This window comes from Triticum aestivum, chromosome 5B, assembly GCF_018294505.1.
Source record: "Triticum aestivum cultivar Chinese Spring chromosome 5B, IWGSC CS RefSeq v2.1, whole genome shotgun sequence".
NCBI classification, from domain to species: Eukaryota; Viridiplantae; Streptophyta; class Magnoliopsida; order Poales; family Poaceae; genus Triticum; species Triticum aestivum.
Genome location: NC_057807.1, coordinates 584,250,829 through 584,276,581, shown reverse-complemented (window position 1 = coordinate 584,276,581; position 25,753 = coordinate 584,250,829). Strand labels below are relative to the sequence as shown.

Genomic DNA, 25,753 nt, shown 5'->3' with positions numbered 1-25,753 from the left:
AGTACTAGCCAATCAGTGGCGGAACTACAAATAAAATGAAGAGTGTGCACACTTTAAAACAATTGAAGCATATTTCAACTAGCTTGCACCGGCCTTAAAAATCAGTTAATTTTTACATGATGAAAAAATGTTTTCTAAAAATCCAGGTGTGCCATGGCACCTGGCACACCCCCTGGGTATGCCACTGTAGCCAATTATGCCACGTTACTTTTGGTGAGTGCTTGATTTATTCTTTGACAAAAAGCCTAATTTTAGATTCTGAACTCTGCAGTTTTGCTTTTGGTCTCACAATCTTTAAACAGTCGGAAACGATCTCTTGAACTTAGCAAAATGTTTACTTTGGACCATCGACCGACTTCAATGCGGTTTTCATCCACGTGAAGCTAGTGTAACCGGCTTGGTCGCTACATGAATACGAGATGCAAATTCTAGGGCAGGATGGGTTTGGGTGAAGACTACAAAAAGTGACACATTACTTAGCAGTTATACGTCCCCCATTACTTATGGAGAATGATTTATTCATTTTATTTGCATATAATTCGGATGTTCGAAATCAACGAATCAAACAACAAATATACAATCATGTACAAGCCACACAGAACTGTGAAACCCAACGAATCTCCGTGTCACAGACCCACACATCTCGTGTACACATGCACCTTTGACGCATGCACGTACACTAACTCAGACAGCGTAGTATAGCAACCCCGGTGTATATCAACGCATCGATCGATCCCTCTCGTCATCAGTTGAAGACGTCGCACAGCTTGCGTATGTTGCCGTCGCTGCCGGACTTGACCCCGACGCGGCCGAGCTTGGTGATGGCGTCCACGAAGCCCCGGCTGAAGGCGGCCGTGCTGTTGGCCCACGAGTTGACGAGGGGCCGCGTGCGGTTGTCGTTGTAGAGGAGCTGGTCGGAGGCGAGCAGCCCCCCGCCGTCCTGCAGGTTCCGGTAGTACTGGTTGTCGAAGAGCGCCGGCGTGGCCTGGTCCATGAGCACCATCGGGTCCGACGACCCGTCGGCGGGGCACTTGGTCCTCAGGAACGCCGCGTACTTGGGGTTCAGCGTCGCGTCCGCCGGGCTGCCGTACACCCGGTCCCTGAACTTGCCGCAGTGCGCGAGCCCCACGGTGTGCGCCGCTGCACGGCCACCATGAACTGTTATATTTGTGCTACATCCACGCGGCGCAGTTAGCTAGGTACGGCAGGGAGAGGTGTTTCACCTGAGAGAGCGACGATGTCGGACATGTTGAGCCCGTGCGCCCTGAACATGGCGACCATCTGGTTGAGGGTGCTGGTGGGCTGCGGCAGCTTGCCGGCCACGCTGCTGGCCGTGGAGCTCAGGCCGTCCAGCCTCCCCAGCTCCACTGGGTAGAAGGGCCCGCCGCTCTGTACGCAACACAAAATGTTCAGACATGTCCGGCGGAAAATATACAGAGGTGTACTGTGCGTGTAGTATATGTGTGTACCAGGGCGATGGCGTCCCGTGTGGCGATGGTGAGTATGTCGGCGCAGGAGACGAGGTCGGGGCACGCGGCCTCCACGGCCTCCTTGGCGATCCTCACCGTCTCGTAGCCCTCGAACGCCAGCGACTTGTTGTCGTCGGCGTCCATCTCCGTCGGGTTCCCCGGCGTCGACCGGATCAGCACCGACGCGTCGCAGCCCTGCACGCATGCACACACATCGATCAATCACTCGACGATCATAACTCATAAGCATCAGCGCAGGCGGTGTTGCTGCATGCGGCGAACGTACCTCGACGAAGCAGTCGTGGAAGAAGAGGCGGATGGTGGAGCCGATGGTGCGGATGGTGTCGTCCATCTTCTGCGTCACCACGCCGCGCACGATGCTCTCCAGGCTGGGGCAGCTGCTGCCGTAGTAGCCCGGCGACAGGTCGGACGCGCCGAGCTGCGCGGCGACGGCGAGGACGAGCAGCGCCATGCACGACGACCACCGGGCCATCTTTTTTTTTTTGCTCGAGCTAATTAGCCGCTGCGTGGTGCTCCGTATATGTGATGCAGAAATGGATGGGCGTATATATATGCAAGAGGTGCCTTGCGCACAAGGATCATGTACTGGGTAGTTAATTTGACAGGCGCTTGGGGTGTGATACACAAGATTTTGCCACGCTGTGGAAGAAATCGAGAAGGGTTGACAATCTTTGATCTATGGAGAGATACGTACGTGTGTTTTGGTCTAGTCTAGGACTGATTCTTGATGTGCATGCGTGGGATGTTTGGGGAGTTTTGTTTTCCCTTGATGTGACGGTGTCTGAATTGAATGAACTACTCTTGGAGCTTGCATCATGTACAAGGAAATACTGCGTACTAACTGATGAGTTATTACTTGCCATGTAAGGAAGTTATAAGTGTCAGTCTCTGCCTAAATGGCTTCCTCATCACACACCCGTGAATAGATTGGGAACAGCGACGCTCTCACTGCTCCAGTTCAAAAGGGCAAGTAGAAGTAATTGAACACTCTGAATTTTACTGTGATATTCGTTAACAAACATGTACACAATACTTGATCTATGACTAGTTAATCAGCAAGTTTCTATCGAGTGAAATTACATCGCAGGTGTATATATAATTTTTACATGTATGTGCCAGCTAGCATGATGTCATGTTACTGTGATCAGCATTACTAGTTCAATTGAGATTACTCCATTGTTGTATCACTGTCAAGGTGCTTTCTGGCAATCTTCCGAGAATAAGGATTTTATAAAAAAAAAGTGATGACTTTTTTGACAATGAGGTGTCAGATGGATGATTATATCGCCGCAGAAAAATCTAGATGATTTGAATGCATCCTATGCTGCATTTAATCACGAATTTCATGATATAGGTGGATTATTTTCCAATCGCACTCAGCGATACACACAACTATATTTATTAAATTTGATGCAAAGCAATGAGGCTAAAGACATCAACAAACAAGAGTACAAGAGTTAGACAACAATGGCAGGCCATTACAAGGTAGGAAATTAGCACCTACCACTAAATCGATTTCTTCGGCAACAACGCCTTCAACAAGGAATACCCACCCTGACGCCATCGTGGCCACATCCAACCATACATGACAAGGACAATAATTTCCATCCTCATTGCCGAGATCAACCAATGAAGGTCAGCACTCCAGCAGATAGATAACACCTTCAACAAGGTAACGTCACAAGTTTGTTGCTGCCAGGTCTAACAAATGAAGGGCGAAACAAGAGTTTGTTGCTGCCGACACTAGTTCAATTGCCATCATGGAAACGGAACTTCCACTAGGCACTAGCGGATAGGTGAGATGTCTTCCCACCCGAAGCCACCGCCATGAACATCGAGAGGCCGCCCATGACAAGGTGCTGATGTCCTCTCCCATTCCACCCCATAGTTAACCGACTACCAACGAACACTGCCGATGGTGCTGTCGACAGTCACCCAAACCTAGATCTAGCCTGAGAGATCCACACCACCACCTCAAAATTACTAGGCTGCCTAGATCGACTAGGGTGGTGTGCCATGGTGTCGCCATGCCGACTAGCCATGCCATGACGCATATCAACATCGTAACTGACCATGTCGCGCTGTCGCGGCTAGCAAGGACAGGAGATCTCACTTGAAGCCCAACCACTATTGGGTGCTGAGTTCCGTGGCCGGAGTCTCCACATTGACGTTGTCATAGACCATAGCCAGATCCAATGTGTGCCGCCGCGGTCCCGCCTCATGCAGTCCGGCATTGATAGTTTCCTCCTTGTTGGTGCAACCGTCAGTTCGAGTGGCAGAGAGGAGCTCGGAAATCAGCCTAGGGCGACCGACCTTGAGCCCAAACCAGCTAGCACATGTCCATAGCTTGATAGGCGCCCCTTGTCTTCATCGTCGTCGACCCGTAGGCGCCGCCATTCCCACGTCCACATCGTGTGATCGAACCTAACAGGTTGTCGCCCAACGTTCCTCCCTACACACATATATACCTTGGAAGCGTTGTACCTGCACGTTTGACAAACCATTTGAGGGAACCTCGAGGAACTGTTTGCGGGATCCGCGAGGAGGAGACGGGAAGACGCTTCACCAACTCTTCTTCCGTTGTCATGACTGCGCGCCTGGTGGTAAAAGTCGTTCCCATAATCTATCTCCGCAACATGTCCTCATTCGCGTGCTAGATTTTTTTTGTTTTGCGCTTGAGTATTGTATCACGTTCCCGAACACGCACATGGAGTAAAGCGCAAAATTCAAGTGAGAACGTGCGGTATTTTGATGAAGGGACCCTAGAAAAGGCCACCTGCCCGTACTTATGACCCAACGACCCTGAGTAATTGCGAAAAAACCCGAGACTCATTCACATGGTCTTGATACGCCAAGTTAGCAGTAGGCGTCGAGTTGTACGGTAACATGTAGGCAAAATACATCGAAAAACGCCTCTAGTGACCTTATTTGCAAGACTATAGGTAACATGTAAGCAAAATACACCGGAAAACGTCTCTAGTGACCTTATTTGCATGACTGGAACTAGATATGTGCATGGGCTTCCCGTCCTGATGCTTGGGCTCAGCTTTTCCGCATGAAGCCCGGCCTGAAAGCCCAAATAAAGCCCAAATGAGGTTTAAATAATTGTGTAAATTAAAAATAGGTATTATTATGTATTTGAATACCTTGAATATAATTATTTTAAATGGGAAGTGGACTGTTCATATGCTTTGGGCCGGGCTTGGGCTTGGGATTTTCACTTCAGGCTTTGTCAAGCCTGGCCTGAAGGATGATCAGGTTTAGTTAGAACTACTTTATTAACTCGAACATGGCACTTCTTGAGTGATGATTTTGCACCCATAAAACAAGTTCAATGACCATAGATGAATTTTATTCTTTATGTATAAGATAAGAAAACATTGCAACCCGAACCAAGTTGCACAAACTGAAATATGGGTATTCAAGTCCCATGTCCCATAGGAGTCTGGGTCGTGTCTTAATTCCAGTGTGGTTGATCATCCTCTTCGACCAGCTAGTACTAATCATTGTCAAGGTAACTATTGCTTCACCAACTAGCTAATTAATGTAAGCCTTGCCTCAGTTGCCTGGGCTGATTTCTTCTTTTGGTCCTCGGTCCATGGGCTATGGAACAACCGTTTCCACTTGTTGTTCCATCCCAAAGGTAAGTTCTTGTGCGTTACTCACTCATGCGCCTATGGAAACACCACTTACCAATCGACTTGCATGTGTTAAGCATGCCGCCAGCGTTCATCCTGAGCCTGGATCGAACTCTACTTCATCTTCTGTGCACTTGTAAATGATAAGGCGAGCAAATTCGGGTGAGCTTGAAACATCGCATGAAAGGTTTCAATTTCGTTATTCGATGTACCCACTGCAAAAAGTACAGTATTGACGGCTGAACCTTTTACATGAGACGGGACTAGTTGCGGAATCGAGAGCGGATGTACACCGCTCACTTCACAACGATCTCATGCGTACATTATTTTGCTTTATTTATAACAAACATTCCTCAAAGTTTTGTGGCCGCAGCCCACATCTACCTTACCTGAAGTACTTTGCAAAGAGAGACCTGGAGATCGCCAAAGCATCACCCGTGGCTTTCACAGGGTACAGCTCCTTCCCGGACTGCCATTCGTTAGAGTAGGAGATCCAATCTCGCCTCCATTCCTCCAGTTGAAAGCTCCGGTTCTCTTGGAGGCTTCTCGATAACCGAGTGAAGTATTTAGATGCCCTTGGAAGGTAGTAGCTCTTCAGAAGCCCACTCCAGAATTTATTGGCTGGGGACGAGGATTTTTTGACAAACAAAAAGGTCTGTATAGTTAGCAATGCAGGGGTGGACTTCCAAAGTATAGTACTATGATCAAGTGTTACCGTAGTCATGGAGTTTGCTCTGCTCGATCTTTGTGTCGTCGTACCACATTGTCACCTGTGTTCTAGCATTCCACTCGTACTGATAAAATAGTTTGATTCAGTCCACGATAAGAGAAAAATGATTGATCCAGGATCCAGCTGCTACATGAAGTGTGCGAAAGAGACCCACCTGCTTCCTTTCGTCTTCAGCCGTAGCAAGGCTTTTTGCAGTTTCTAACCAAGGGCCCAGCAGGAAGTTATCATCAGAAGCTAGTAGCGTCTCGATATCCATGATGAGTTCGAGGAATTTCTTTGTGTGAAAGTTTAAACCACTTGAATCCCTCATTTGGTAAGAACCCATAGCATCAAGGTACACTTTATTTGCTAATTTTGACAGTGACTGCCTTGCCAAATCAACAAGGTCGTACCTGCGATGAGCGTTACCATTAATAAGCAGTTGAGAATCATAACCGGAACTGCATCATTTTTGGGGCCATTTAAGAGTATATTCATATTTTTGTGTGTGGTCACCCTATTTTTGTCGAAGCTTCACTTTGACTATGCTGTACAATGATAGCACCCTGCCTATCTGCGTCCCTTTTTTTGCCTCTTCGTCAGGAGTACTCCACATACATATCTACAGTGGCGGAGACAGGAGGGAAGCCTATTTTCTCAAGGTATGGACCTCCCCAACCTGTTTTAACATAACTTGCCCCCCCCCCTCCCCTCCCCTTGATCCTATCTTTCTGGCTCCACCACTGCATAACTATGGCAGGAAGCATGCCACCTACAAGCAAGTCCCACGTTTCAGATATTTTTTCCTTCTATTCCAAATTTGGCATATGTGAGCTTACCACTGACTCTTTTTTTTACCAGAACAACTGACTCCACTTGTGCCCTTATCATTTGACATGACTGAAATTAACTAAGGTGTGGACGTAAGGAGCTGAGAAAAACATGTAGGAGATCAAATAGACAGGAAAACCTTCTTTGTCCACTTGCCAGTGACTCTCCTAGGAACTAACTAAATTGTACCCCTGTTTCCAGCTAAAGAAAAACCTATGTTTCTTTCATGCATATAGTTGGTGTGATTTTTTACATAAATCAGAATGAACAGGTGAAACACCACAACATCTAATTCTCAAAAGAGTCAGTAGTTTAGAAACCACCAGTTCATTTTTCGGGAATAGAACCGACAATGGCTCAAAATTTTATAAGCTGACGCAAGAAGTTTAAAGGATGCATGCCACAAGAAAGAGGATGCATGACATTCAAATGCTTGAAGAACCAATGCTTACTACGAGACATACCTATATGTGAGACTTTCTGAAAGATCATCTCCTGCTTTAAGAAATAGTTCAAGGGATTTGACGGCCTCCTCCGTAGAATACCATAGATGTGGTTGTGGTAGGCTTGCAGAGACCTCGCCTAAGAACCTCGGATGTTTCCTCACAACTGAGATACTTCTTCGTTTGGAATACTGGGAACTGAAAGAACTTGGACTGATGTCTGGAAATTCAACTATGTAGTCTCTATTATGATCCTGCAATGAACATATGAAAAGGATACATGAATATGTCAGCAAGCATTGCACGACTGCAATAAAGTTGCATCTGTATGAAATCAAACCGCAATTCCATCTGTGCAATTGTATATCGTATGGTACAGGATTGCCCAAGCTTTCTGTATTTCGACATTTGATTGGCCATATCGCCTATAGGAGTACGATTTTAACCAATCCTGGAAGGTAAAGACATAGATTAGATGGTAATCAACCTATGAAAACAAATGCGGTGGTCAAGAACTTCAGCAAATGGAAAATATAGACAGAATCAAAGCAGCAACCCTAGCAAAGCCATAGCAAGATTGTAAAATAAAAAAACATAGACACTGCTACACTGTTCTGTACAAAAGTTTGTACCTCATTCAGCCTGAAGTTAACACGACCAAATAAACGATTTCTACCAAAGAATAACTATCAATTAAAATTATAAGTTGATACTCTTTAAACTTCTTTTATAACACCAATTGTCAACATTGATCTTGTCGGTAAGAAAATATCAGTTAATCCAAAGGTCTTACTGAAAATGCAGAACAACATAAAGAAAGCCATATCAGAAGCAACCTTTAGACCAGATTAGTTAAAATTTAATCTTTCGAGTTAGAAACCTTATGAATTAAAACACAGGCTCACATTAACCCTCTATGAAGTTAAAAACTTCTTCTAGTTTGATGGCATAGGAGTAAACCATAATTCGTTACACACCAGAGACCAGACGCATTTGTAATGTGTACCTCAACTTCGACCTTTTGACTACGGAATGCCATTTCAGACATAAGCTCATAAACAACTGGATTATGTTCTATTCCCTCCATGCACATGCCAACACCAACCTAAATAAGAGGAAGGATTGAATGCAAGTACCCCATTAGATCTTTTTAACTGCTTCTCTAGGGAAAGGCAAAGGAGACCCTTGCTGTTAGTAAATTTACACAAGGAATGAAAGTAAAATGAACCATTGTTGAATTGTAGCTTGTACGTGCATCAATAGGGCCAGATGAAATTGAATCTAGTACTCCATACATTTCAATATTACCACCAAAGTTGTGTAGCATGCACCTAATTTAAGAAATGATCATTAGTTAACTAATTAACTTCATAGGCACAACGAATAACTAGTATTTTTAATACTAATAGTGTATGTAAGAACTTAAAAGGTTTGAGAACTAGAGAGAGAGGACATACCAGATGTATGGTACACCATAGAACTGGGAGGACGTTTGCCATATGGGCTTGACATCAGCAAATAAATCAAGGACCATCATCTTACCAATTGGAACAGAATGAAGTAGTGCCTGCAAGGCAAAAGAAGCAAGATTTACCCGCATATAAATGATACGCAGCAGCTTTACTTATAGTCTTATAGAAGCTCACATGCTGGTGTATTTTCCCATGTGATATATATGTCCATATTATTATGAGTAAAATACACCAGCGGTCCTAAAAGTATTCAAAGTGTGCCATCTAGGTTTTGAGAACGAACACCCAGGTCCTAAAAGTCGTTGAGTCGTGCACTGAGGCTCCTAAACACATCTGACCAGGCCACATGGCCCATTGACTGATGCCACGTACACTGAATTGCCACATGGGGCAAACTGACCGAGCTATGAATATATCAAAATTGCCACGTACACTGAATTGCTACATGGGGAAAACGACCGAGCTATGAATATATCAAAGACCCTGAATACTGTAACTCTGTTTTGATATATTCATAGCTCGGTCAGTTTGCCCCATGTGGCAATTCAGTGTACGTGGCATCAGTCAAAGGGCCATGTGGCCTAGTCAGATGTGTTTAGGAGCCGCAGTGCACGACTCAACAACTTTTAAGACCTGGGTGTTTGTTTTCAAACTTTTGGACCTAGATGGCACACTTCGAATACTTTTAGGACCGCTGGTGGATTTTACTCTATTACTATTTACATTATTCTTGTACTTTGCTTTTATTTGAACTTAAATGAATGACTTTTCTGCTACAAGTTAAAGCTAAGGTTGCATTAACCTTTACTTTACAAGTAACCTCATTACTGTTGGTGCTCAAGATACAGAAAAACCAAAGCAAAAATAAGAACTCACTTTCATCTGAGACTCCTTCCAGAAAGCTGCATCCGAGTAAAATAGCCAACCCTGAACAAAGCAAAGGAGCTTTAGAGATTATATTACTCTTTAAATTTGCCAACCGTGCTCATGAAAATCATGTCTGTTGTAAAATATAAACCGTGGCTTGGAGTAAGTGGCTTTTCACTGATCAATCACAGGGCAGTATTTCACGTTATCTTTTCTTATTTTTTTACAAACAAGGTCAGGAGACCGTATGAGTATGAGTAATTCCTATACTTATCTCCACCCTATGGTGTGGATAACAAACTTAGCTAAGTAATAAGGGAAAGCAATAACAAAAATATATGCTAAGGTAAGCACGGAAAGAGAAAGGAAGATGAGGCTAATTGGTTGCTTCCCAATCTTGCGGTGTGGGGCGTCTGTACGACTGGCCCAAAAGGCGTCAGTAACACCCAATTGACACAAAATACTACTCCCTCCGTCCCAAAATAAGTGTCGTGGCTTTATTTCAAATTTGAATAGGACTGGCCCCAAAAGGCGTCAGTAACACCCAATTGACACAAAATACTAGTACTCCCTCCGATCCAAATTAATTGACGCAGCCTCTGTACAATGTGTAGAGGACACTGTATAGAGGCTGCGTCAATTAATTCGGATCTGAGGGAGTACTATATTATGGACTTGTTGCTGTTATACAAAATACATAATCTTTTATACTTTTGGGTGTCAAAGAAGAGTACAAGCAGCACACCTGCATTAACCACACTGCATCCTTGTTACCTCTCGACATTGCTTGATAGATAGCAGAACCAAGCGATGAAATATATGCCGGTTCATTTGTCGGTGGTGTATTCTCATTGAATGTGTCACTGAAAGAAATAACTTTGACTGTAAAGCATGCAAAATGGACCTGCTCAGTTGCTCTATAAACTAAAGCCAAAGCAGTGCAGCGAGCAATGAACATAGATGCCATAAATAAACAGAATGCCAAACAAGTGGACATGTCAGACATAATGCACCAGTAATGAATATGTTCTTGGACTAACTGATGGTAAAATGTTGCAAGTTTTAATCTCTAAATGCTATGCCCTGAAAAGTAAATGGAGGGAGTAGTATATTGTATTCAAACTGTGTAATCCAAGAAGTAATAACACAGAGCATTAATCCAACACACTGATGCAATATTGTAGAGGACCAGATTAGTATGAGTTACCAATTATAGATGCTGGTGATGTCACCATATTCTGCATGTATCCAAAAAAGATGAAAGACAAATTAAAACCAAGTATAGGTTATGAAAACATACACAAAAAATTCGGTTTGATTAGTTATTCAGCAAGTTTATGAAGCTATTCTGGGGGGGAACAGTTGCATGAAATTGGACCAAATCAAGTCCAGTTTCTATCCACCAATAGAAATGCAGACCTTTCATTTGTTGCTTGATAAAAGCCTGTCCCACATCAATAAACAATGCATCCGAAGGATCAAGAATATAAGTGCAGCACCACCTAGGATTACCATCAACTGTGTTCCTGAAGCAAAGAATGTGTAGATATCAGCATCCAAGGGTTGAAGTAGAAAAATCTTCATTCCGGCAATCCATGTCAAATAAGTTTGTTTACTGAAATGGTAGTCAGCTGATATTTTATTTTTATTCCTAACAACAACAGAGCCTTTCAGTCCCAAACAAGTTGGGGTAGGCTAGAGTTGAAACCCATAAAATGTTCACAAATACTGCCAGCTCATGTTGATTTGATAGTTCTAGTCTTCTAGACCTTTAGGCTAGCGCGAAGAAACCTGCAAAAGGAAAACTAGCTTGAAGAAGTTCTTTGTTTCGGGAGTTGTGAAGAAGTTGAATCTGCTTTTGCCCTTCTATTGCACCAATAAGGATATAATGGCTATATAATCCCAAGCTATCCATTAAGCAAAGTTGGCCCTTAAATAACTATCTCATGGGCAACTATGTTCGTTAGCCCCATATGGTAACTAAGTAAAATGGCAAGTTGATAAGTATTACAAGTTAAAAAACCTGAAGGTCTGAAACTTCTTTATCTGTCTCGGATGTTCCAATAATACTCCCTCCAATCCAAAAGAAGTGTCCTGGCTTTAGTTCAAATTTGAACTATTTGAACTAAAGCCACGATACTTTTTTCGGATCGCAGGGAGTACTTAACACTCGAATACTTTGCAAGGGACATCATGAATGCATGGGCACCAAAGCTGGGCTTCTGGCTCCAACGTAACAATAGATATTTTTTGAGCGATAACAAAGGTTAGCCATAAAGATGAAATTCTAGTAACTTCAGTCTTCAGCGAAAACTTCAGTCTTCAGTCTTATACTTAGCACAAAATTCCCGAAAATGTCAGCAGAAATGGCACATGACAGTATATTACCATTCACCGAGTCTGGTTATGCTGGCAGATGGAAACAATTTTTTAAACGCGACTGGTACATTTCCTGAGAATGATGGCAGAACTGAAAAATGGAATACACTGTAAGTATACAACCTGAATCAAATATTTAGGGAGTTATATTAACAATGTAACAATAGTATAATATACTCCCTCCGTCCCGAAATAAGTGTCTCAAGCTTAGTAAAACTTTGCACTAAAGTTAGTATAAAGTTAAGACACTTATTTTGGGACGGAGGGAGTATGTTCATATGTCAACTGAAGCTCAAGAACACATGACTTTAAAATTAGAAGTAGATGGCAATTATATTAACAAATGAGAAAACTTTAATGATAGAAGGAAAACCAGGCTCTGATGGCATATGTCAGGTTTAACTAGCAGAAATTTAATAGAGAAAAAAACAGAATTTTTGATTTCTGGACTGTAAAAGAACATACCTGGGACCATTCCAAGCTCAATCATACGAGACAATATTTTCTTCTGCAGTGCCAATTGTTGATCTAACCAATTTTGTGAAAGTGGCCCACCCCATCTACAATTTTTTTTAAAGATATGATTATATTGTCGAATGATTCCCGTGTACAAATAATCACATTTAGCATTTCAGGTGTTACTGCAAGAATACCAACATAGTGTTCGAGGCAACTGTGTAAACTTACAATATAGTCAAAATGCTTTTGAAGGCAAAATGTACAGCAATTGTTTGTCATCTGGAAACATTTACACGAAAGGAAAATATTCCAGTACAAAGAAAATCCTTTTCTAGTATTCATTCAGGATTATCTAATTTAATAACATGAAGAGGAACTAAAGATCTAAACAATGACCAATACGATATTGATTCCAGAATGATGACGCCGAGCCGGTTGCCCGAAGAAAATACACCAGACAAATAACTCCGGTATGAGCTAATCACCAAAATGCTAAAACAGAGGCAATGTATCCTTATTTATTTGTAATGCTGTGATATTTATCTAGCAACTATTTGCCAATTAAGTCGTCTCCAATAAATTTAATTTTAACTTACGCATGCAGGTTCCCCATTCTAGCCCAGGCAAGGAAAGCTGGTCCACCAAAAAAATCATCTAAATCTCTGTCGGTGACATTAAAGCTCTGGAATGGAATTCAATAATTAAGAAGTGCTCAATCAACAAAAAAGTTCAAAAGTAAAATACAAATCACATCATAAGTAATTCCACTATGACATGGAGGGAAAAATAAGAACAGTGGAACATCTAACAAAATATAACTTTTGGGTTTGTCATGTTTGAAGATTCCAAACTGGTCAGCAACCGTACAAGTTGTGTTGAGTAATTACAATATATATATTGTTCTATTGTTTCCACAAAAGTTTATGCAAAATTGTAAATGAAAGGTAAGAATGTGGGCAATCATCACGCTACTATGCCCATTCCCAAATAGAGTGCAGACAGTAAATCAAGGTAAATGATTATCCAGTCTATTATTCTACTGCAGGTGCATTCAACTCTAATCTTCCACAGTGTAAATTGCATTTGTAATTCTGTATTGTAGAACTGCTGTTCACATGCAAAAAAAGACAGGCCCTGTCTATTGGACTGAGCCAGCCCAAACTGATCAATTTACTGACTAAATCGGGTGAAAACTGGGCCCAGTAAGGAAGCCAGAATGAAGATGGGTTTTAAATTGGTCCAGCTTTGGCTCACTTTTAATCATATGTTGCTTCAGCAAAATTATTCTGAGAGTTCTCAGCCAGAGGACTAGTTGAATCATGTTGCAAAACTACGCTCCAATTTTTGACAAAACATTTCAGAGTTAAAGATGTTCATCGCTCTACCTTAAAAACCTTTTGCCAAACAGCTTCCTGTCCAGTAAACGCTAAAGGCAAGTTAATTCCTTGAAGTGCCATCCAGTCAATTTCTTTCTCCCATCTTCTCCAATCCCACCACACAAAGGAGTCTACAGGAATTTTATCAGGAAAAGAACATTGGAATCCATGCAAAGAATAGAACGGCAAGATTTCAGGAATATTTCTAAATTAAAAAGATGCGTGTACAGGGCAAAATGTACATCTATAAAATGGGAAGAGTTAACGAACTAAAACTTATTAGGACATAATTGTACAAGACCAAACAATTCCTCATGTGTGTTTACATCAGAGGATAGATTTATATTGCTTTCCGCGTCAAAACAAACAGCCATGATAGTAAAAACTGAACGGTGCATTTACTTTCTAGTACTCCTAAATGGTCAAGGGATCCATATGGCACCAAGGGAATCATTTTTTGGGGCGTAGGTGATGAAAGAAATTAGCAAATCAACATGAGAGGTGTATTTACAATGAAGGGCTTGAACCTGGAGTTCAAGACATTAGTAACTACGAGCGAAAGAGACAACAAGAGCTGAACAAAACTCTAAACCACGAAAAAACTCACAGCTGGAAGTGACGACATTCTGATAGTAATTCCACGGAACAGGGCGCTCAACCTTGACTCCCGTTCCCTTCACTCGTGGCAGAGACCCAGGCGAAGGGACTGACGCCAGTTGTGCACCACCAGTCTTATCCCAAGAAATGTGCACCCCACACCAGTATTTGAGGTACCAATGGAGCCCAGATGCAAGCTCAACAGCAGTGTTACCCTGGATCCTGCACATCATGAAGAGCTGAGTGCATTTGCCTTTATTTTTGTTTGCAATGGAACCATTGGAAATTTGTACTTTTGGTAACTTGCAAGCTAGCAAATTTTCACTCTGTTTCTCTCCATGCTCAACTGAAGAACCGGGAGTCGAACACAATGCTTTACTTTTCGAGGGAAACTCCTTCAATTTTTAACACTGCTTGATCAGGCATATAATTGATATTTCCAAACTCACCAGCATACTATAAGGTGGACATCACTTCAACGCAATGCTAGACAATCACAGCAACTAAATAGTACTCCTGGTAACTAGCTACATTTTTCTCTAAAGTTAGACCACAAAGCAGGCAATGGTTCCGTGCACACAAAAGAAGGGAGAGAAGCATACAGAATCTCTGCACCGCCCTTGCTCGAGCCGTCAACATTGCTTATCCTGAAGCAGCTCGAGTCGCCACAGACGCCGCCCTGGAGCAATGAAAGCAAAACAATCACTGATTCTGTCCAAGCAATACTGCCAGTGGCAGTGTCACAGTGAGGTTAAGAAATATCCGGACTTGACGTGCTCCAACCTTGGGGTCGATCTGGAACCGGAAGCTGAGCGCGTGGGAGGGGAGGAGCCGGCGGAGCACCCCGGCGGCAGCCCTCTCTTGCGTGGCCGGCGACGCGGCCCTGCGGCCGGCCGCCGCGCGGAGCGCCTCCAACGAGGTGGGGCCTGCCGCTGCCGCCACAGCCGGCGGCGACGGGAGGAGAACGAGAAGCAGGAGTAAGGGGAGCAAAGGGGGAGACGGCGGCGGTCTCATGGCGAATCCGGCCAGTGGCTCCGGCTCGGTTCCTTGCAGGGCCTTGGTCTTCGCAGCTGCAGGCGTGAGGAATCTCCGATGACGACGGCTGCGCCAAATCGACGACGAATCGAGTTTTGATAATGGAGTGGGGCGGCAATCTGGACCTTCTGCCGAACAGCAGTGGAGGTTGCATTTTCTTTAACATGTTTTGTCAGTCCCTAAAATTACGAAAACTGTTTTTTTATTGTTTGAATTGCTTACCACGTGTGCTTTTGGAGCTCGGCCTACATGAGGCCATTTTTTAAAAATTCAAAATTCAGCAAAATTCATATTTTATATTTCAAAAAAAATCAGAAATTATACAAACATACATGGAGGAGGGATGAAAATGGAGCGGAAACTTTTCGTTTTTCCGGAGGAAAAATGAAAATGAAGAGGAAATATGAAAACGGAAATGGAAATGGAATTTTTTATGCGGAAACGGAAACAATACGGAACGGTGTTTTTCGATGGAACAGATGTGGAAATGAAACTTTCTCTTTCCGTGAGTATGAAATTTCTGTTTCTATGACTGCTTTGTAGCCCAACCATCAAACAACACAAAATGACACAACGAACAAATGGATTATTTAAGGCCCAACTTCTACTACCACAAACGTAATCGACTCTATAAGCAATTGTGCAGTACTACCACAATACTAGGCTAAGTTGTTAACATTATCATTTTATTTCATAGTCATGTTAACAATTCATTTGTTTGTTGTGTGTATGATTTAAGGGGCTTTTAAGTTCCGGCCAATACCCACTTCTGTTTCCGTATCCGCTCTGTATTCGCTCTATGTCTGTTTCTGGTAATATGAGCTCGAAAATGTCATTCTCTTGAAATTAGTGATCTAAGCACTATTACATTTCTTTACAGAGAGAGTACTAAATAAGCGACAAGTAACATGAAAACCATTTTACCGAGGAGAGAATATACTGTATCACATGAAAACCAAATTACAAAGAAAACTTTATGAATACCATGTTTCAAAGTTTTGAAATAAACCCAAAAATATTGAAGTTAAGAGGATGATGTTCTATTGCCATATGAAATTAGAAGTTCAAAGATATTACAGGAATGTGACCTATAAAAAAAATGAATGATGCCCACTATTCAATGCTAATTTTGTTTTTTATAATGTAGTGGGACGGCAATTTGGACCTTCTGCCGAACGCATTTGAGAAATGGATGTTCCGGGTTTTTTTCATATAAAGGTGTTATAATGTAGGAGCATTTTACATAGACATGTCTGAAAGTTAACATGCTGGTGGCCAGGCCCTTTCGGGTGGCGGGGGGCTGCAGGCGCGGCGCAGGGGAACTGCTCGCGGCCGTTGTCGGTGTCAAAACTAGCAGATCTCGGGTAAGGGGTCCCGAACTGTGCGTCTAAGGATCGAAGGTAACAGGAGACAGGAGACATGATGTTTACCCAGGTTCGGGTCCTCTTAATGGAGGTAATACCCTACTTCCTGCTTGATTGACTTTGATGAGTATAGGGGTTACAAGAGTTGATCTACCTCGAGATCGTAATGGCTAAACCCTAGATGTCCAGCCTGTATGATTATGATTGCCTCTACGGACTAAACCCTCTGGTTTATATAGACACCGGAGGGGCCTAGGGTTGTACAGAGTCGGTTTACAGAGAAAGAAAAATACATTATCCAAATGCCAAGCTTGCCATCCACGCAGAGAGTCCCATCCGGACACGAGGGAGGGCCTTCTGTCTTGTATCTTTGCGGCCCATTAGTCCGGCCCATGTAACATAAGCCGGCTCCCCGAGGACCCCATAATCCAGGACTCCCTCAGTAGCCCCTGCACCGGGCTTCAATGACAACGTATCCATCGCGCAGATTATCTTCGGCATTGCAAGGCGGGTTCCTTCTCCGAATACTCCAAAGCAGTCTTCCGCACATAAGTGTTGTATCCGGCTCTGTTTAAAAATTACAACCTTAGGCTGTAAGGGCAAGAATACTTAAAACAAAGTAAGTCACGTCCTCTGGCAACTTTTTCGGTGAGGCATTATGTCCTGGCCTTGTTTATTATTCTGAACCGTTTTACACCCCATGCCTCGCGTTTCGAGGCACGACCCTTGACATGTCTTGTCGAAGCAGAGACCATGTCCCCTTATCACGGGATTCTCATCAATACGGGTTTGGGTAATCCAACTGTGCCATTCGCACGTCCCCTTGGGAATAGGCGAGGTTTAAGGCTTATGAGGGGACGGTTGATATCCACTGCCTTTATAAGAAGATAAGGATCCATCTTTTTACCCCACGCCTTCTTCCTCCTCAGCCCATCTGCCCTCGAGCTCCAGCGCCCAAGTTTCAATCTTTTCCATCACCACCAAACACTCTAGCCATGTTCGGATCTGGAGCGCTGGGCAAGTGGATGGCTTCCTCTGTTACAGAGGAGAACGTCGAGGAACTCCGGAAAGCAGGGTACTTAGCTGTGGACATAGCCCACCGGCTCCCTGCCAAGAAGCAGATCATTCCCACTCCGGAGCCTAACGAGAGGGTAGTGTTCATCCCCCATTTCCTCTGCGGACTAGGGTTTCCCCTCCATTCTTTCGTCCGTGGTCTCATGTTTTACTACGGGCTAGATTTCCATGATCTAGCCCCAAATTCCTTCCTCAACATTTCGGCGTTTATCATCGTGTGCGAGGCATTCCTCCGCATCCCCCCCACTTCGGCCTATGGCTCAAGGTCTTTAACGTGAAGCCGAAGGTGGTTGATGGTCAACACGCGGAGTGTGGTGGCGCCATGGTGAGCAAGCTTCCCAACATCACCTGGCTCAAGGGGACCTTTGTGGAGACCGTCAAGGGATGGCAGCAGGGGTGGTTCTATATCACGGAACCCCGTGACGCCACATGGGCCGCCGCTCCCGAGTTCAAGTCCGGGCCTCCAATGCGGCTTACATCATGGCTCAATAAGGGCCTGGATTGGGCGTCGTCCGACGAGGTGACGATCTTGCAGAAGCGCGTCAAGGGTATGATAGACAAGAACACCAGTCTTGCCAGCATGATCCAGGTGATGCTTTTTTGCCGGATTCTCCCCTGCCAATGCCGGACACGATATATGTGGGAATTCGACCCGGCCAGTCCTTGGACCCTGCAACGGTTCTTCAGCACGACGACGAGGACATATGGAAGCTGCTTTTCAAGGCTCGGAAGTCGTGGCCGAAAACGATCGAAGACCTCGGCCTTGACTGCGCTCATCCGGCCACTCCCGTAAGTTTTTTGATGACCTTAATTTGTAAATCCAAGGAGTACACTGAGCCTTCCATTCTTCCCATAGGGCTGGACAAAGAAGGCGGAGCGGATCCAATGTCCAGCTCCGCTACCAGAAGACCCAGACATTCCCCTATTAATGAGGATGCTGGTTCCGGCGCCGTATCAGGCGCCGGAGAAGAAGGCCAAGAAGAAGCGCAAGGAGGCCAGAGGTGGCCTCTGCCGTAAAGGTGCTTCGGACGTTGTGTCCGAAGGCACCGAGACTCTCCCCTCTCATGATGAAGATGAATAGGAGGAAGAGAGCAATTCTCCCCTTAAGGGGGGGAAGAAGAAAAAGGCGGCTTCTGTGGACCTAGAGGCTCAGGCGTCCAAGAAGGGGAAACTCTCCCTTTCAGATGATTTTGAATCGGACATTGACGCCACCCTCGAGTGGCACCCCAGGCCAAAGCCCCTGGCCGGATCGTAAGTATCCAAAGACACCATACATATATATCCGATTTTATGCTTTGTGGTTCTAACACATTGAATTGCGCGTTGCAGTCCGGCTCGCGATCTCCCCCAACGATCATTGTCCTCTGGGAATTCGCTGGGGCCGAACATGATGGAGAGCGAGTCGCCTCCGCAGGCCTCTCCGACCATCGCTACGGCAACACCGAAGTGTTGTCCCAAAGAACCTCTCCAGGTCACGAGGAGGTGCGGGAGGCCGTGAAGGTGGCGGCGGAGGGAAATACCTCTATTGCCGAAAAGAGGGGGGAACCGACCCCCATGGAGACCAGCGACGGGGGCCATTCCCAATTCGTCCTCCAACCGAATATTATTTCGGAGATCCATACGGCTCCGGAATCGGGCGAGCAACCTCCTTCGAAAAAGGGGGCGCGCCACCTCCACCGGCGACCTCTGTCAATCCGGAGGCGCCAGACATTCTGGTGGAAGCGCTTCAAAGCACTTCCATTGTGGAGGAGCATAATACCCTTATGGGTACGGTGGTTGAAAAGGTTCGGTCCGCTAAAAACGGATTGAACGAAGCCTATACCAGCCTTCTAACAGGCTTTGAGGTATGTAACATATATTTTTTGGATATTTGTGTATGTAAAAGGAATGCATGTGTATAGATAGTAGTCTCTGAGACTCTGTTCGATGTTCGTGAAGAAAGGCCGAACAGAGGATCGAATAATTCTCCACAGGAGATAACATATATGTCTATTTGGATAAACAGGCTTCGATGTTAGCGGCAACCTCCCACACCGCCGAAGTATCCGAACTAAAGCGGAAGTTGGAGGAAAAGCAAGGTATGCAATACCAAAACATATCTTAAATGACATGAGTTCTGATTTGTTATCTAAATGAGTTTTATAATTATGCTCATAGCTGGTGCGTCTGAGGTCGAGACCCTCAAGAGCGTGCTGGTTGAAGCCAAGAAGGAGGTGGAGGAGGAATGAGCCGCCCGCTTAAAACATGAAGCGAGGTTGGATGAAGTCCAACATGATCTAAAGGATGATATAAGCAAATGTGAGTCCTTGGAGCGCAAGGTGTCAGATCGAGACACCAAACTTGCTACGACGCTCCAAAGTGCAAAGGAGGCCCGGGTTGAAGCCCAAGGCGCCTACCGGGAGATCCAAGAGGCAAGGCAGATCGCGACGGGTAAGGCCTTTAATATGCAGAGCAAATTTGTAAGGAGAAAGTACATCTTACTGACCAGCATTTGGAGTTCTCCAGGAGCGTTTGCGGATCTACCCCGGAGTATTGTTGATGCTGCGGAGTTCTTCTGAGCCGAAGAGGGGACCTCAACGGAGAAGCTATTCTGGTCGCAATACCTTGTGCCAAAGCATCCAGTGCCCCTCAACGATCAGCTGAAGCAGCTGATCGAGCTGCATAGGGTGGCCGAATTGGCCATGAAGGATGGTATAGTCCGTCTTTGGCCAGCCGAACTCATACCCAACAGTTACTTTGGGCTCGTGATGCGTCTAGTTAATGCTTGCCCTCAGCTTGGTGCTATAAAGCGGCCAGTCTGTATCGAGGGTGCCCAGATGGCCTTCGCCCGTGTCAAGGTGCAGTGGGCGAAGATGAATGCCACCAAGCTTGCAACCAAGGGACCGCCCGCAGGCAAGGAGCATCGCACGCCAGAGCGGTATTTTGACAAAGTCCTGGAAGGATCCCGCATTGTAGAGGGTCAGTGTTCGAAGGACATCATTTTTGAATGAATGTATCTATGCTTCCCGAACTTTGTATTATAAAAACAAGGCTTTTGTATAATATTTTTTGCTTGTTTCATCTCAAATTATTTCCCTCCTATGCGGTCGTTTACGGTATCTGAGAGTTGGCCAGACGGCGGCTTCAGCCCCCACGTAGGTAGTACGGGGGTGTTTGGAATAGCACATGAACACACTTAACCCAACGGCTTGGTCCTTGAAGGAGGTGTTAGTGCGGTGAACCAGGCAATCAGACTATGCGGCTTTATCACTTCTCACTTAGCCATAGGAGTTTGACAATAGGGTTGTAGGCACAGCCCCTGGTATTGTTCAATTATCCGAATTTTGGGTGTTGTAGACGCCTGGCCAGGTGAAGGCCGGTCCTTCGCGTAACACGGAAAAAATCACAATAGATTTATACTTAGTCACCGAATAGCTGACCAGCTCTCGCCACATCCTGACAGTCAGTTTTTGGCTTTCTCTACTGAGGCATTTATCCGGATGAACCAGAAACGCAATTGCAGTAGTTCTACCTTTACTACCTTAGCTGAACAAGCGGAACGTAAGGCAGTAACCACTGGAGCCGGCAACCCAACTATTGACCAAAGACATGATTTGGAGCCGATGCATATGATGCTATATCCGGGACGCCGAATTGTACTATAAAAGTGTTTGGACTTATTGTATTTTTAAGAAATGTATGTGGCTGAATGGAGCCCCTAGTGGTTTAAATCGTGCCGAGGTGTACATGACAATCGGACGAAAAAAGAGAGAGAGGGAATACAGATTAGGAAATAGGCCAGTATCGAATAGGTTGGTCAAAAAACAGTTTCCGTTATAGTCTGATTGATACGTCAAAACATATTTGTACAGGTAATTCTATAAGCATCGAGGCTATTTTACATGGCGAGCACAAGGGAAAGATGTGTACAGGTCCTGAAAAAGGAAGAGGTGATCTTTAAAGATCCTTTGGATACTCTGCTACTTTTCGCCTTAGTGTATGATCCTTTGAAAGGATCAACGATCGGGTTTTCATAAGGGGCCCGGAAAAAGGGCCTTGGGCACCATCAAAAAGTGATGTGGGTTGTAAGGAACCTGAAGAAAAACAAAAATGAGGGTCCAGGTAGGGTCGAGCCATATTGTGGACTTTATCTTTGATATGCCTCCATCTTTGCCCATGGTATCTTTAGTGCGTAGTTATGTACACGCGGTACATATGTTGCAATTCGGTTGGGGCTGAGACGGAGGCCAAATTGCTAATCGAGCTCCTGACGAGTTGGACTGTCGTTCTGCGGGGTAGTCCGGACTCGTTTGACAGTGTCCGGGGGCTTGACTGTCGATGTATGTTTTGGCTTGATAAGGCCACCCTGTACTTCCGCTGCAAGGGCCACGGTGTGTTCCTCGGTACGGAGGGGGCGCTCCATGTTTCCATTGACTATTATAACACCGCCTGGTCCTGTCATCTTGAGTTTTAGATAGGCATAGTGCGGGACCGCATTGAAGCGAGCGAACGCGGTTCGTCCGAGCAGTGCATGATAGCCACTGCGGAAAGGGACGATGTCGAAGATCAAGTCTTCGCTTCGAAAGTTATCCGACGAATCGAAGACGACTTCCAATGTGATTGAGCCCGTGCAGCGGGCGTCTACACCAGGTATTACTCGTTTGAAGGTAGTTTTGGTGGGCTTGATTCTTGACGAGTCAATACCCATTTTGTGGACAGTGTCCTGATAGAGCAGGTTAAGACTGCTGCCGCCGTCCATGAGTACCCTCGTGAGGTGGAATCTATCAATAATTGGGTCGAGGACCAATGCGGCCGAACCTCCATGACGGATACTGGTCGGATGGTCTCTGCGATTGAAAGTGATCGGACATGCTGACCATGGGTTGAATTTTGGGGCGACTGGCTCTATTGCATAGACGTCTGAAAGGATCGATATAGTTGACTAGAGGGGGGTGAGGGAGTCCCAGATTAGGGGGTGTCCGGATAGCCGAGCTATCATCGTCGGCCGGACTCCAAGACTATGAAGATACAAGATTGAAGACTTCGTCCCGTGTCCGGATGGTACTTTCCTTGGCGTGGAAGGCAAGCTTGGCGATACGGATATGTAGATCTCCTACCATTGTAACCGACTCTGTGTAACCCTAGCCCTCTCCGGTGTCTATATAAACCGGATGGTTTAGTCCATAGGACGAACAACAATCATACCATAGGCTAACTTCTAGGGTTTAGCCTCCTTGATCTCGTGGTAGATCTACTCTTGTAATACCCACATCATCAATATCAATCAAGCAGGACGTAGGGTTTTACCTCCATCAAGAGGGCCCGAACCTGGGTAAAACATCATGTCCCTTGTCTCCTGTTATCATCCGCCTAGACGCACAGTTCGGGACCCCCTACCCGAGATCCGCCGATTTTGACACCGACATTGGTGCTTTCATTGAGAGTTCCTCTGTGCCGTCGCAATCAGGAAGGATGCCTCTTCCCGTCTTTAAAGATGGTACCATCGCCAAAGGAGCTTTGGCCGCCGGTCAGGCTATCCGGCTAGGTGGTTTTCTTATGACCGCCTGTTCGGCCACCGCTTCGAGGATAACCTCGCGGGTCATCAAAAGCGATCTTCGCATCAACTCGGAATTCACCGAACAGCTGGATCCGATGGAGCTCTCTTCCGTAAACGAGCTCCTGGATCGCATCGCCGCCCTGGGAGTCGCTATAGACTACGATCAGATTGGGCTTAAAACCAATCTGAGAGAAATTAACTCTCCCCAGGCTACCCACCACATTGCTGTGGTAGAAGAACAACGCGGCGACTCTTCTTCTATATTAAAGACCAGTTATGTCCGGATTCCCGATCCCTCCATGCCGGATTCCCGCGGAGGGACGGACGTCAATCGAGTACTGAACCTAAAGTCAGGCAGCGGACTAGATTCGTTGGACGACGTCCAGCAATCCAAGCTTCCAAATCTGGAAACTCCTCAGCCTTTGAGCCTCAGATTGGGCGGGGTTCCGAATTTAATTCCACCTACCCACCCAAACACAACCGATCTATCTCAAATACAACAAGAGCCCGATGAAACAGTACATCATTACTGGGCCAGATTCCTCCTGGTTATGGACAGGATAAAGGACTGCCGTGAGGAAAGCGCAATCTCTATTTTCGACAACAATTGCACGGACAAGGGAATCATGAACGCCATAAGTCGTCGCAAAGTTACGCGCTTCACCGACCTGGCGACCATAGTACGAAAATACTGTGCGATGGAGAGTGCCTGGAAAACCAAAACCAGATTTTGGGACAATCTGGCCCTGAACACAACCCTGGTCCGGAATAAAAGGGTGCACCATGCTCAAGCACCTGGGTCAAAAACCAAAAAGCAAAAAAACCCTAAAGGGTACGGAACCGTACTGGAGGGATGGCTCAGCGGACCCTGCAAAATCCATAATACAGAGGGCGTCACTCCAACACATAGCCTTCGAGCATGTTGGATACTACGGCAGGTGGCCAAAAGTGGCAAAGGTCTTCTAGTCCCGGAGAACCAGCCCAACAGTACCAGTACAGTATTAACAGTCTTCGAGACTTTCGCATCAAATAATATGCGGAAACGAACAATCCGCAGCCTCGCCGAAGTCTACCAAGTAGCAACAACAAATCCATGGAGCGACACGGCTATCACCTTCAATGCCAGCGACGAACCTAAATTCCGAACAACCCGAGCACCAGCCGCATTGGTCCTCAGTCCAATAGTGGACGGCTTTCGTCTTACCAAGGTACTCATGGATGGCGGTAGCGGATTAAACCTCATCTACGAGGAAACCGTCCAAAAAATGGAAATAGACTGGAGCCGCATTAAGCGAAGCAGCACAACCTTTAGAGGAATAATCCCTAGTCGGGAAGTACGCTGCACAGGAAAAATCACACTAGATGTGGTGTTCGGCTCGCCGGACAACTACAGGTCCAAGGAAGTCACATTCCAAGTGGCCCCGTTCAGCAGCGGATATCACGCTCTATTAGGGCGAGAGGCATTCACAATTTTCCAAGCTGTACCCCATTACGGGTACATGAAGCTTAAAATGCCCGGGCCCAATGGAATCATCACTCTGGGTAGTGATCCGGACATAGCACTCCGCGCTGAAAATAAGACAGCCGCACTAGCCCTAGAGGCACTATCCGAAGCCCTAGCGGCAGAGGAACTCACTGCACTGCGCTCCACGGTGAATAGGGACAATGTGATACTCGATAAGAGATCTAAGTCCACCTCTTTCAAACCAGCAGACAAAATAGTCAAATTCCAGGTCCATCCAACGGACCCCACAAAGACGACCTCCATTGGGGCACAATTAAACCCTGATGTAGAAGCCGCACTACGAGAATTCCTCCGGGAAAATTGGGACATTTTTTGCCTGGTACCCTTCAGATATGCCAGGAATCCCACGCAGGCTGGCAGAGCACAGCCTAAATATCCTAAAAGGATTCAAGCCAGTCAAACAGGCTCTTCGACGATTTTCCGAACCCAAAAGACAGGCAATGGGAGAGGAGCTAGCCAAACTATTAGAAGCCGGATTCATCAGAGATATAAAACATCCGGACTGGCTAGCGAACCTGGTAATGGTACCAAAAAAGGACAAATCCTGGCGCCTCTGTGTCGATTTTAAAGACCTTAATAAGGCATGTCCAAAGGATCCTTTCCCCCTTCCCCGCATCGACCAAATCATCGATGCTACCGCGGGGCACGATTCATTGTGTTTCCTCGACGCATACTCCGGATACCATCAAATCAAGATGGCGGAAACAGACCAGGCCGCAACGGCATTCATTACTCCATACGGACCATTCTGCTTCAACACAATGCCCTTCAGACTCAAAAACGCCGGCGCAACATATCAGCGCATGATTCAGACATGTCTGGCTACCCAGATCGGCAAAACAGTGGAGGCATATGTAGACGATGTGGTCGTTAAGACCAAACACATCGAAACTCTAGTAGACGATTTGAGGCTCACGTTCGACAACCTCCGAGCATATGACATTAAGCTCAACCCGGA

The 25,753-nt window shown here is 45.5% G+C and overlaps 2 protein-coding genes across 2 annotated transcripts; both read right to left on the bottom strand.

Moving 5' to 3' along the window:
- Positions 1-476: 476 nt before the first annotated feature.
- LOC123117023 (peroxidase 50) lies at positions 477-2,030 on the bottom strand. The gene is made up of 4 exons (XM_044537877.1): positions 1,756-2,030; positions 1,470-1,664; positions 1,224-1,389; positions 477-1,140 (listed from the first exon to the last, which is right to left on the bottom strand). Exons 1-4 carry the CDS (start codon positions 1,960-1,962, stop codon positions 746-748), a joined length of 963 nt encoding a protein of 320 aa, XP_044393812.1. The 5' UTR covers positions 1,963-2,030; the 3' UTR covers positions 477-745.
- Positions 2,031-5,304: 3,274 nt separating this feature from the next.
- On the bottom strand, positions 5,305-15,441 carry LOC123113410 (alpha-N-acetylglucosaminidase). The gene is made up of 19 exons (XM_044534636.1): positions 15,045-15,441; positions 14,864-14,940; positions 14,272-14,483; positions 13,674-13,795; positions 12,885-12,970; positions 12,295-12,389; positions 11,839-11,920; positions 10,870-10,976; positions 10,658-10,688; positions 10,196-10,313; positions 9,460-9,510; positions 8,569-8,678; positions 8,340-8,442; positions 8,118-8,216; positions 7,452-7,562; positions 7,133-7,365; positions 6,013-6,250; positions 5,844-5,922; positions 5,305-5,749 (listed from the first exon to the last, which is right to left on the bottom strand). Exons 1-19 carry the CDS (start codon positions 15,273-15,275, stop codon positions 5,514-5,516), a joined length of 2,421 nt encoding a protein of 806 aa, XP_044390571.1. The 5' UTR covers positions 15,276-15,441; the 3' UTR covers positions 5,305-5,513.
- Positions 15,442-25,753: the final 10,312 nt, after the last annotated feature.